The 13,099-nt window shown below is 41.5% G+C and overlaps 1 protein-coding gene across 1 annotated transcript in view; it reads left to right on the top strand.

Moving 5' to 3' along the window:
• LOC122764083 (ectonucleoside triphosphate diphosphohydrolase 7-like) overlaps nucleotides 1-13,099 on the top strand; it is a 28,543-nt gene extending 15,444 nt beyond the window's left edge. Inside the window, exons 10-14 of the mRNA XM_044018450.1 lie at nucleotides 160-361; nucleotides 2,665-2,784; nucleotides 2,876-2,961; nucleotides 3,464-3,625; nucleotides 10,025-13,099. Coding sequence (XP_043874385.1) covers nucleotides 160-361; nucleotides 2,665-2,784; nucleotides 2,876-2,961; nucleotides 3,464-3,625; nucleotides 10,025-10,241 — 787 coding nt within the window. The 3' untranslated portion in view covers nucleotides 10,242-13,099. The remainder of the gene's footprint in view (nucleotides 1-159; nucleotides 362-2,664; nucleotides 2,785-2,875; nucleotides 2,962-3,463; nucleotides 3,626-10,024) is intronic.

The raw sequence follows: 13,099 nt of genomic DNA, 5'->3' as shown, positions 1-13,099 counted from the left end.
TTATGCCAATGACACTAATATCTCCTCATGAATATGATTCACGCTTCATCAGATGAAGTCTGCAGTGTCAAATATGACCTCAGTGATCATCTTTAATGATCTATGATCTTGCCATGGAAAGAGAGACAGATACTCATTTACAATTGACTGTTTGTCCAGGATTCAAACCCTGCAGTCGGGACTGAGCGAGGACAAACCGTATCTGGATCCTTGTCTGCCGGTCGGCCTTTCAGACACTGTTGTCAGGGACAACCAGACTGTTTACCTGAGGGGTCAGGGCGACTGGGAGCAATGTCAGCAGGCTGTACAGCCTTTCCTGGGACTCCACAATGGAACCATGTCCCCAGGAGGTGTATATCAGGTACGACTGACTTTCACTTGTGCGTTGCTCCAATGTCATCACTGAGCTACTAATGGCGCATTTCCACCAGCTCTACTCGCCTCGCCACGGCACGGTTTAGGCAAGGTTCTAAGCGTGCTTAAAAGCAGGTACTATGCGATGATTGGTCAGACTGCTGGCCGCTGAGTCCCGTCACAGGAAGAGACCTCCCACACAGAAATCAACCTGAACAGTGCCGAACTGTAGATTACTTAAAACTACTTAACAATCCTAACAACGTAGGTTAATCTCCAACAACTACCAGGGAAACCTGTGGCGACTGGTAGGGCCTCCAGATTCCCAAATATAAGTATTAAAATAATTAAAAAGTTGATTTTGCATAATATGTCCCCTTTAAGTGATCTACAGTTTGGCGCTGTTCAGCTTGATTTATGTGTGGGAGGTCTCTTCCTGTGACGGGACTCAGCGGCCGGCAGTCTGACCAATCATAGCATAGTACTTACTTTTAAGCACACTTGGAACCTCGCCAGAGCAGGTACTAACAATAGTACCTGGTAGCATTACATTACATGTCATTTAGCAGACGCTTTTATCCAAAGTGACTTACAATAAGTGCATTTAAACATTTGGGTACAAATAAGAGCTAGAAGTAAGTAAGAGCTTCAAGTAAGCCAAACTATGAAGTGCTAGTCATAAGTGCAATGTAAAAGTTTTTTTTTTGTTTTTTTTTGTTTTTTGTTTTTTTTTGTCATCGTCGTCGTCTTAGTCGAGGTAGAGTCGGAAGAAATGTGTTTTTAGTCGGCGGTGGAAGATGTGGAGGCTTTCCGCTGTCCGGATGTCGATGGGGAGCTCGTTCCACCATTTGGGAGCTAGGACAATGAACAGTCTTGAGTTCTGCGAATGCCTCTGTGATCCTCTCAGTGAGGGGGCAGCGAGCCGGTTTGCCGATGCAGAGCGGAGTGGGTGGGCTGGGGTGTAGGTTTTGATCATGTCCTGGATGTTCTGCTACATGTGTGTCGGGGCTGGGAAAAGAGAGAATGAGTTGGGTGTCATCGGCGTAGCTGTGATAGGACAAACCATGAGAGAGAATAACAGAACCAAGAGAGTTGGTGTATAGAGAGAAGAGGAGAGGGCCCAAGACAGAACCCTGAGGGACCCCAGTAGCTAGAGGACAGGGTTCCGACACGGATCCTCTCCAGGTTACTCTGTATGTTCGGTTTTGAAGATAGGACGAGAGTAGGGTAAGTGCAGAGCCTGAGACACCTAGTTCTTGAAGGGAGGAAGTAAGGATCTGGTGGTTAACTGTGTCAAACGCTGCAGAAAGGTCCAAGAGGATGAGCACAGAGGAGAGAGAGGCAGCCCTGGCAGTGTAGAGTTGCTCAGTGACAGCAAGAAGTGCAGTTTCGGTCAAGTGACCTGCTTTAAAACCAGACTGAAGAGGATCAAGAAGGTTGTTCCGGTGAAGGTAGGAGGAGAGTTGATTAAAGATAGCGCGCTCCAGAGTTGGAGAGAAAAAGAAGAAGAGAGACAGGTCTGTAGTTATTTACTTCAAACGGGTCAAGGGTGAGTTTTTTTTTAGGAGGGGGGTCACTCTGGCCTCTTTAAGAGAGTCCGGAAAGCAACCAGATGATAGAGATGTGTTAATGAGGTGGGTGAGGAAAGGAAGAAGATCAGGAGAAATTGACTGAAGAAGGTGAGAGGGGATGGGGTCAAGGGGGAGGAAGGTGGGACGGGCAGAGGTTATTAGGGAAAGAACTTGATCATGAGATAGAGGAGAAAGAGGATAGAGAAGGAGCTGAATTAGTCTGATAGAAAGATTGTTTGGCTGCAGAGATAGAGGCAGTGAAGGTGGAGAGAAGAGAGTGATAGGAAAGCAGGTCGTCAGGGTGTTTTGATTTCCTCCATTTCCTTTCTGCTGCCCGTATCGTGGCGAAAGTCCGAAAGTCTAGTTGGGGTTGATGAGCAGACCTGTCCCGCCACCTCTTCCAGTGGATCTGGGTGTGTGGGAGAAGGAGTGGGCGGAGGAGAGAGCCGCAGGGGTGGCTGTGTTGGAGGGTGTTATCCAAGTCTCAGTAAGAGCGAGGAAGTCCAGGCATTGCTCAGTAGCAAAGCCAGAGATGAACTCAGTCTTGCGGGTAGCTGACTGGCAGTTCCACAGGCCCCCTGCAACAAGGTGCTGGATGTGTGTGGAGCGGGTGGGATAGATAAGTGAGGACAGGTTACGGTGATGCTGTGAATGATTGTTAGGTTTGTAATATCTATGAGAAGAAACATAAACAGGAATGGAAATATACAGACTATATATACAGACTTCTTTTTTTCAGGCTCCCATCAACTTCAGCAACAGTGAGTTCTACGGCTTTTCTGAGTTTTATTACTGTATGGAGGACGTGCTGAGGATGGGAGGACAGTACAACAGTGCTAAATATTCCCGTGCTGCTAAGGTAATCACAAACACAACTGTTGAATATAAAACTTCAACTTTTCTTGAGTATTTGGACTGAAAATTTTAAATTTCTTTTAAAAATTTACAAGGACTACTGCTCCACAAAGTGGTCAACGCTGAAGCAGCGTCTGGACAACCAACTTTTCGCTCAGCAGGCTGACGTCAGCAGACTCAAGTAGGTTCATCTCTCTTGACCCAAACTGTAGTTTTCATGAGTGCATCATGTTCTCCAATGTGTTAAGGTTCTGTAGGTAATTTGTTTTTTTTTATTTCTTCAGATTCACCCTGCTTTTGTCACTGTTGAATTATTCTGTGGTTAACAACTTCTTCTTTTATAAATAAGTATTAGCTGGAGTTGGAACTGTAGTGTGTGCACAGATTGCAGAGGTGGGTTTGAACCTAACACTGTTTGAAGGAATACATGCTCCAAATGGCATTATCTGGGTGTGTTCATCCGTCTTTGAGAAGGTTGATTAAGTGCATTTTAAGTCAGTGTAGGAGCCAATTCCTGTGTTTAATTATTGCTATTATTTAATTATTATTATTATTTGAGAATGATATGTGCAACTTGTTTGTTTTTTTAGGAAAAATATCAATTTAATTCAGAGAAACAGCAGTGTAAGAAACTGTACTTTTATCTCTTTCTGACTCAGTCTGCCTCTCTCTGTCTAACCCAGACATCAGTGCTTCAAATCTGCCTGGATGTACGAGGTGTTGCACCGCGGTTTCCGTTTCCCCTCTGACTACCCAAGTCTGAAGACAGCCCAGCTGGTTTATGACAAGGAGGTGCAGTGGACTCTGGGAGCCATCCTGTATAAAACCCGCTTCATGCCTCTCAGGTAAATCCATCATTACAACAACAACAACGACAACTACAAACAGAGTGTACACAAATGGTCTGCGTGTTTCCCTTCAGTCACTGTGAGGCATGTTATGGTTCAAATGTCCCTGAAGACATGGTTTTGTTTTTCTACAGAGCAACATAGACATAGAGACTCAATATCTATTTGTTGTCAGAACGTTTGTTCTTCATCATAGTTACTGTGTGAGATGAGAAAACCAAACACAGCTCACAGAATTTACTCTGGATGACTAGATTAACCGATAGGAATTGATACATGGACACGAGTAAATGCGGTCTATTGGCGTATTTCCATCGGCTCTAGTCGCTTCGACACAGCACGACACTTTAGGTTGCATCTCCACTACAAAAAAAGTACCTACTCAACACACACACACACACACACACAAACACACACAAGTGATCTACAGTTCGGCACTGTTCTGCTTGATTTGTGTGTGGGACGTTTCTTCCTGTGCCGGCAGTCTGACTAATCATCGCATAGTACCTACTCTGCACGCTTTTGGAACCTTGCCGGAGCAGGTACTACAAATAGTACCTGGTATCAGGTGCTTTGCTAGTGGAAACTTAAACGCTACTTAAACCGTGCCGTGCCTAGGCGAGGCGAGTAGAGCCGGTGAAAATACCCCCCTCGTATGTGCTTTAGCTGTTGAACCTCTAGCTATTTGACTGTGTCAGGTTTGAGGGCATCACCCGAGCTGGGAAGATTCTAGGGCTGTAGAGTCCCGGTCGACTGGTCAATTAATCAGTAGATACATTTTGGTTCGACTCAAATTCTGATAAGTCGACATGTTCATTTCATACAGTCTATGGTTAATTTGATTTCATCTGGAGGAATGTACCAAGTGCTAATGGTAGGGCTGGGCGATATATCGTTATTTTAATATGTATCGATATATTTCTAAACGAGATATAACACCGGACAATATCACTTACGATACAATTCAATTCAATTCAATTCAATTTTATTTGTATAGCGCCAAATGGGACAGAAAATGGGGGGATACAATTAATTTTGCGTTAAAATGACAATACATGAGCCGCAAGTTCGCACCTATTTCTCCTCTCCCTCTCCCTGCGTCCCTACACACACACTGGGGCGTCGCTTCCGTGGGGGATGTGGGTGTTTTAAAACCCACACTTTTCCCGGTGAGAGGGTTCAACACCCACACTTTTTCAGTTTTGTAAGTACTTGCGTACTTGGGAAGTACGACTGGACTACATACTCGCCAAGTACGGGAGTACACAAGTATGATCTCTTCAAATGGCAGCAGCTTCCTTGTTTTACTGTTTGAACCTTATTGAAATGCAAGGAGTTATTAGTTATTGTATTTTTAATTTTTGGTTACTTTACTTTGTTGCTACATTATTTTGTTTTGTTGGCATCAAAAGATATAAATAAATGAAACTTTAAGACCTATAAGCAGTGTTTATGTGATTTTACACATTCATAGTGTTGTGAAATCAATTAACACATAGTAATCGTGATAATTGTAATACAATAATTGTAGCAAGAAAATCTACAATCGTGACACCCCTAGTGTTATTGTTCAGTGGTTTTATTGTTTATCTGACTTGGACATGTGTAAGGGTGTTTGCAAGTCAGTCTGTGCACTATATGGTTGTATACTGTGTACACGGTATGTTCAGATGACACAATTAATATGATTGTTTTGGTTATTATCTTGTTTCAGAACCAGACACACAACATACATTTATCACATTGTGTTGACAAACTTTCGTTCAACTATCACCATAGACAAGTTATTTACTAACTGTTACTTGAGTGACAGGGAGACATGTAGAGCTGAAACGATTAATCGACAACTATTTTGATAATCGATGAATCGGTTTGAAGCTTTATTCATGATTAAAACAAGATTTTAAATGCTTTTTCAGCTTCTTGTTCTTCTTCTTTTGTTTGTTTGCTGCAGCATGTGAATATCAATAGGAGTTTACATGTTTTCTATTTGTCAAGAGTTACCCCTTTAAGAAAAGCTTATTTATTTTCTCGAATCTAGAAATTAGAAAGTTAAGTGTGAGGGTTCATCTGCTGCCTGGTCATAGTTTATCATATCACACATGAAAATTATGAATTAGGTGTTTTACAAAAATGTCACTCTATGAAAGGTCATAAGTTTTTGGTTAATCAAACTCAATGAATTTGAGTGTTTGGGTTTGGCGGTAACGTATTGTGTCACTTCCTGTTCTTCCACTGGTGTTACGCTGTGTGTGTCTCCTGCATGGATGTATTATAAGACCTGGATGTAGCTCCGCCCCTTTGCTTCCGTTCATTCGTATGGAGTTGCTCACTGAGCACATATGCCAAAAAGTCTGACTTCTGACTTCAGCGTTTATTTCCGAGTTGTGCGGCACATAGAGCATGTGCAGTTGTGTTACTCCCATAATGCCTTTCATCTATGTGAACAAGCCGCCCGGGTTCTCGACTTGCTCGGCGCGTCCATGAACACTGAAAGGCATGATGGGAGTACACTACTGTGTGGATTTCATGAATACTGATGTCACGTTAGCTTCGGTCTTTAAACCATGGATTTGTAAATGAATGTAAAACCAACGATAGTGAATACAGTGAAGTGAAAAGTATAATGACGTCATTACAGATAAAATGATCAATTTAATGGTTCGTTTAATTGACCGTGAATATTAGTTTATATGTGTCGTTACAGGAGTGATGTTGTTTTCTTCCAATCACTGACAAACTGTATGATAATCATCAAAAATGTTGTAAAATACAAAATGTTGCTGTCACAGAACTCAGGGATTTTATATATTATTGTCCAAGTACCAGGTACTTTTATGATGATTAAAAAACAATTCCATTGAATATTAACCATAAATATGATTTTGGTCTCATTGATATGCTTTGTATTTTGGTTTAAATTTCAAAGTTCATATTTCTAACTGTTTTTGTAGGTGGCTTACAAATGAAGCTAGCTTATTGTTATTATTAGTCATATGGTTAATATAGTAATCATACAATATTCAATTTAAGTCAGGCCAGAAAATCTGCAGACACTTAACATGATCAAATTATTAGGAACAATTACAACGTATTAAAAGTAGTTTTATAAATGCATTCAACATGTTTATCTTCAACTCTAATTCATGTGTTCATCACATTTATCAGTAACTTCATCACCGGGAATCAGTGGTGAAGTGAGCACAGGTCTCAGTGCATCACACCGTCATCTGTGTCACGATGTGTTCTGTGTCCATAAAAGTTAGCTAGTTAGTTTTTATTAATCCCCTTAGGGAAAGTATTCCTCTGCATTTTGACCTATCCTAGAATTAGGAGCAGTGGGCTGCCACACTGAGTAGTAGTTTTTCATGTCTCCAGTTTTATAGGCGTCTCTTTTACTATTGTGCTCAATGGGAAAATTGCTTTTTGGGCGAATGAGTATCTACTGTAACGATCGATTGACTGGAGTGCGTTTTGATAAATTGGTTAATACTTTCACTCGCTACTTTTGCTTAAAGTCTATCGTTTACGTAGATTCACGTACGGTGTTTCTTTCTTTGCTAGCGTAACAAGTTAGCTTAGCAGCGATGGCTTCTCCCTCTTCTTCTTTTGCTCTCTCCTGTGTTGTGTGCCACATGTTTAGCTACTCCTCTGCCTCCTTTAGCGATAAAAGTACTTGTTAAAAGTGTAGCTTACTGGCTAGGGTGGAGGCGAGGCTTAGTCAGGTAGAAACTCGGCTCCGCACCATAGAAGCTAAATCAGTCAGCCAGTCCCCTGTAGTCGGTGTGGACCAAATAGCATTAGCATTAGCTCCCTCAGCAGCTCCCGTGCAGCCGGGAGACAAACAGGGCAGCTGGGTGACTGTAGTGTTAAGCCTAATAGTCCTGTCCACCACCAACCTGTTCACACCTCAAACAAGTTTTCCCCTCTCAGCACCACACACACACAGACTGAGAAACCAACTCTGGTAATTGGTGACTCCATCCTGAGGAAAGTGAAAATAGCGACGCCAGCGACCACAGTCAGGTGTTTTCCCGGGGCCAGAGCGGGCGACATAGAGTCTTATCTGAAACTGCTGGCTACAGATAATCGTAAATTCAGTAAAGTTATTATTCACGTCGGCAGTAATGACACCCGATTACGCCAATCGAAGGTCACTAAAGTTAATGTTAAGTCTGTGTGTAGGTATGCACAATCTATGTCTGACAGCGTAATCTTCTCTGGTCCTTTGCCTAATGTAACCAGTGATGACATGTATAGCCGCATGTCGTCATTCAATCGCTGGCTGTCGAGGTGGTGTGCAGAAAACAACACTGGGTTTTTAGATAACTGGCAAAACTTCTGGTGGAAACCTGGTCTCATGAGGAGAAACGGCGTCCATCCCACTTTGGATGGAGCAGCTCTCTTATCTAGCAGCTTAGGACATTTTAACCCTAACCTGTGTATTGATTTGTTCTGTGTAACTGAAACTTGGTTACATAAAGAAGATTACATTAGTCTAAATGAGTCAACTCCACCCACTCATGCTAATACCCATATTCCTAGAAGCTCAGGCCAAGGAGGAGGAGTAGCAGCCATCTTTAGTACTAGATTATTAATCAATCCCAAACCCAAACCAGGATATTCATGGTTTGAAAGCGTTATTCTTAATCTATCTCATCCTAGTTGTAAATCACAGAAACCAGTTATGATAGTCACAGTTTATCGTCCACCTGCACCTTATTCAGAGTTCCTATTAGAGTTCTCTGAATATCTTATCATTGCCTTAATCACACCTTTGATCTTGTTTTAACTTATGGTATTGATATTGATAACTTAAACATAGTTCCTCAAAACCCTCTCCTTACTGATCATCATTTACTCACATTTAATTGTACAATAATGAACTACAATAACATAAATAAGAAATACTGTCTGATAATAATATGAATACATTCAAAGAGACAGTGCAACCTTTATTTAACTCGGTGCCATATGTCAGTACATCTGAAGGTACCTTTTGTGATTTTACTCCCGCCCTCATAGATAACCGTGTTGATAGTACAGCAGCCTCACTGCGTACTACATTAGATCGTGTTGCCCCTCTGAAAAAGAAAGTGGTGAATCAGATGAGACAAGCACCATGGTTTAACTCCAATACTCGTGCTCTTAAACAGACGTTACGTAGATTAGAAAGAAAATGGTGTTCCAGTAACCTAGAGGAACTTCATATAGCCTGGAAAGATGGTTTTGTAGCTTACAAAAAAGCCCTACACAAAGCTAGAGTTGCCTATTATTCTTCTCTAATTGAAGAAAATAAGAATAATCATAGATTTCTTTTCAGCACTGTAGCCAGGCTGACACAGAGCCACAGCTCCACTGAACCATCTACTCCTTTAACACTGAGCAGTGATGACTTTATCAACGTCTTTGTGAATAAAATAACATCAATTAGAGAAGAAATCTCCTCCCTCATATTGGGACTGACTCATCTTCTAGCACAAGAGCTTTAGAAGCACCAGGTGCACAGTTAGACAGTTTCTCCCCTATAGATCTCCCTGAGTTAACATCATTAGTTTCATCATCTAAGCCATCAACCTGTCAGTTAGATCCTATCCCCACCAAACTGTTTAAAGATGTGTTTCCTTTAATTAACAGCTCTATATTAACTCAAATTAATCTATCCTCATTAACTGGTGCTCCTCAAAAAAGCGACCCTTGACCCAGATATTGACCCTTGACCCTTGACCGACCTATATCTAATCTTCCCTTTGTTTCTAAAATCTTAGAAAAGGCAGTTGCTAATCAATGATGTGAATATTTGCACATTAATGGCCTGTTTGAAGATTTTCAGTCAGGTTTAAGATTAAACCATAGCACAGAAACTAGTTAAAGTTAGTAACTCAGATAATGGTCTAGTTTCTTTACTTGTCCTGTTAGATCTTAGTGCTGCATTTGACACCATTGATCAAGAGCTAAATTGTTGTCTAAATTGTTAAATTGCTAAATTGTTGTCTTTGAGCTAAATCACATATCTTCTCTATGGATTTTGGTGTGGGAGAGTGAGTGGTTTACACAGCGACAAAGACAGTTCAGTTAGAAAAGGCAGAGAGAACAGGGAGAAACATTTTAGCTATGTTTTCACTGAGAGCATGCATGTCTTTCTCATGCCTGTTCTTGGCGCAGGATTCCAGCAGGGATGCCGACACCTCAGACATACAGTAGACTATGAGACTACTATCCCTGTAACGTATGTCTTAAATCACACAATCATATTTAAACATGGAACTTTGTGTCTTTTCCAGGGTGGATGAATCAAACAGACAAATCATGTTAAAGGAGGACACACTACAGAACACTGTTACATCAGATGTTTTCTTCTCTAATGAGACATGTACCTATGTGTTTCTCCTCCAGGGATCTGCAGCAGGAAACACTGCGGCAGAGCCACCCCAACTGGCTGCGCTCGTCCTTTGTCTACAACCACCACCTGTTCTCACTCTGCATCCTGGTAGTGGTGCTCGCCATCCTGCTCTACATCCTGCGCCTGCAGAGGATCCACAAGCGGGAGCAGCGGCAGGCTGAGGCCCTCAACCTCTTGTGGGCTGAGGAGGGAGAGGCCCTCCTCCCCTGAGATAGACACCTGTGAATGGTTCTTTTTACCCACCAACAACATCAAAGATCACTCTTTTATGTTGCAGGGCGATTCTGCAATGGTTTAATGAGCCTGGAAATCAAACTCCTCTTTTTATTCTTTAATCATGCAGCTTGAAGTTCAGAGCTCATCTCAGGGTTTCTCTGGGTTTCACTTTCTTCTCTTCATGACAATTTGGGCTGAAAAGAATCACCTCTTCATTGCACGATCAAACACAAACCATTTCTGCTTCAGATGACAGAGAAACTGAGTTCAGCGTCTTTACTGCTTACGGTAATAATCAGTGACGAGGAGATTGTTTCAGAAAGGTGCATTTTATGGTGGTGGCTGCTCAATAACATGACCAATCACATTCACACTGACAACCCTGGACTTTTTCACATCAATGTCGACACGAATGAACAATGTTAATCTGTGATTCCAGATCATCCTCAAGCAAAAGTCATTAAGTAGATGAATTGTAAGAAAAAAAATCTTGTCATCAACAGCATGCTTAGTATTAGTCAAACGCCACCCCCCCAAAAAAAGTGACACATCTGCCATGCAGACATTGTAGGCCTCATCTGCTGCCTGCTAGCATGCTAAATGTTAGCCTCTGTCAGAGCTGAAACAATTACTCGATTAATCGATTACTAAATTAATCGTCAACTATTTTGATGATTGATTAATTGGTTTTGAAGCTTTTTTCATTATTAAAAGAAGATTTCTGATTGTTTTAGCTTCTTAAATGTGAATGTTTTCTTAATTTCTTTGCTCATATAAGAGCATCATCATTTCCAGGTTTGACAAACAACAAACCATTACTCGATTAATCGAGAAAATAATCAACAGATTTATTGGTGACGTTACAGTAACACTGGTATTCGTGTTGTTGCCTAGCAGCAGTGTTCTTATGATTGACACCCATAACTGTGAGCTCATGAGTTTCCTCTGAGGGCAGATATGTACATGTTTACATGGAGCGACACATGCCAAGGACACATGATCTTATGGAATAAGAACTTCGCTGTCACATGTTTGGTATTCAGATAGTAAAAGTTAATAACACCATTGTTCAGCTAAAAAGACATATTAAAATATCCTGAACTACAATGTATTAATTTTACCATCTGGCAAATAATGAGCTTCATGAGGGAGGATTCTTCTCATAAACACATTTGAAGGCATGAGTGCTAGCTTTACACAATGTCAAATGTTAGTATGATGTCATTGAACCAGGAGCTAACAGGACACTTAGCATGTTGCCACATTAATGATTGATTAGTGTAAACGTCACATTTAGCTGCAGTCGTGATGTTGGAAAAACTATCCATTCATTTTCTCTCGCTTTATCCTCGACATGGGGGTCATGAGGGTCATGTGGGTCATGGGGGTGCTGGGCAAAAAAAACACAGACTCTGCTTTTATTTTCCTGGTCTCTCTTCATTGTCAGTGTTTTTGTGTGACGTTTGCTGCACGTCTCATCACTGCTGCTCTGTCAGGAAAAACATAGATGAAGCTGGTGCTGATTTTTCTTTGAACCACCACCAGCTTCCACAGCCACACACTGATCTTCAGCGTGAGTGAGTGAGTGAGTGAGTGAGTGAGTGGCCGCCATCGGCAGATAGTGTTTCTTCTGAGCATTTGTGCATCCCCAATGGGATGATGTCAGCTGTGGAGCTCTAGCCTCAGGTTGGGCTTTGATACTTGAATAATACTACTGTTATCCTGCCAGGACGTCCACATTCTGTCGGCATTAACACCGAGCTGTGATAAGCCGAAGTCTGCTCAGTCTAGGGACCAGAAAACAGACCAAGACCCTGGATGCACAAGGCTAAACTTGAGATGTTGAATCGTGTGTTGATCCCACAGTAGGAGCTTTTTATTAGTATTATTGTTATTGTTAATAACAATAATAATATTAATGAAAAAACTGTCTGTAATTTCCCAGTAATGTTGTCAGCGCGATGATGACTGTTGTTTTTAACCTGTCACTCTTACCTCTTAGTGATGTCATATTTTCACTAACTTCCTGTTTGCTGCTGTCCTTACATTCCTGTCCCGCCCCCTTGCTAATGAGGTGATCCTCATTAGCGTGTTTGGTACGAGGAGCATGTATTTGTATTACAGTGAAACCCATTCATTTTAAATGTGTGTGTGGCAGAGGCTGTACAAGTTCTATCAAGCAGAACAACCTGTTCTACCTGTAAATTTTATTTTATTGTATGCTGAGCCATTATTGCTTAATGTTAAATCAGCTGCTTCTCTCTAAACTATGGGTCAGTGGATTTTCTGGATTGTGTCACTTTATAAACTCCTATAGCTAGTGCACCAAACTCCACAAAGACAATGAGTGATTTTACATGACCGCACACAGGAGTTGTTGACCTACTGTTGCCTCCATCACTAAGTTCAAATGTCTTATTTTATGTCTTCAGTGTTTGAAATTCCATTCATCCATCCATCCACAGTCTCAGCTGACCCTGGACAGACTGCCAGTCCTTCGCAGGGACAAACAACCATTTAGCTATGGTCAATTTAGAGTATCCAATTGACCTAATCCCCATATTGCATCGTTGGACTGTGTTTGGACAAGTAACATATTTATAGATTTGACAAGGCTTTATATTACCAGGCCTGTTCACACACTCAGCCATGATTTCAGTATAAACAGTGAATTCACAACAATAATGACAAACAGAAACTTTCTTCAGAGCAGCTTTCTTTCCTTCTTTTCCTCAGTCAGTGACCTTTGACCTCCCCCTGATGTTGATTTCTGCTGCTCCTCGCGATGAGCTCAGCAAACAGTGATGGAGTTTGGCGACGTGCAGTGTTGAACATTAAATCCTTTTAACGTC

This window comes from Solea senegalensis, unplaced genomic scaffold, assembly GCF_019176455.1.
Source record: "Solea senegalensis isolate Sse05_10M unplaced genomic scaffold, IFAPA_SoseM_1 scf7180000017215, whole genome shotgun sequence".
Lineage (NCBI taxonomy): Eukaryota > Metazoa > Chordata > Actinopteri > Pleuronectiformes > Soleidae > Solea > Solea senegalensis.
Note: the sequence above shows the minus strand (reverse complement) of the source record. Positions and strands in the feature narration are given on the sequence as shown.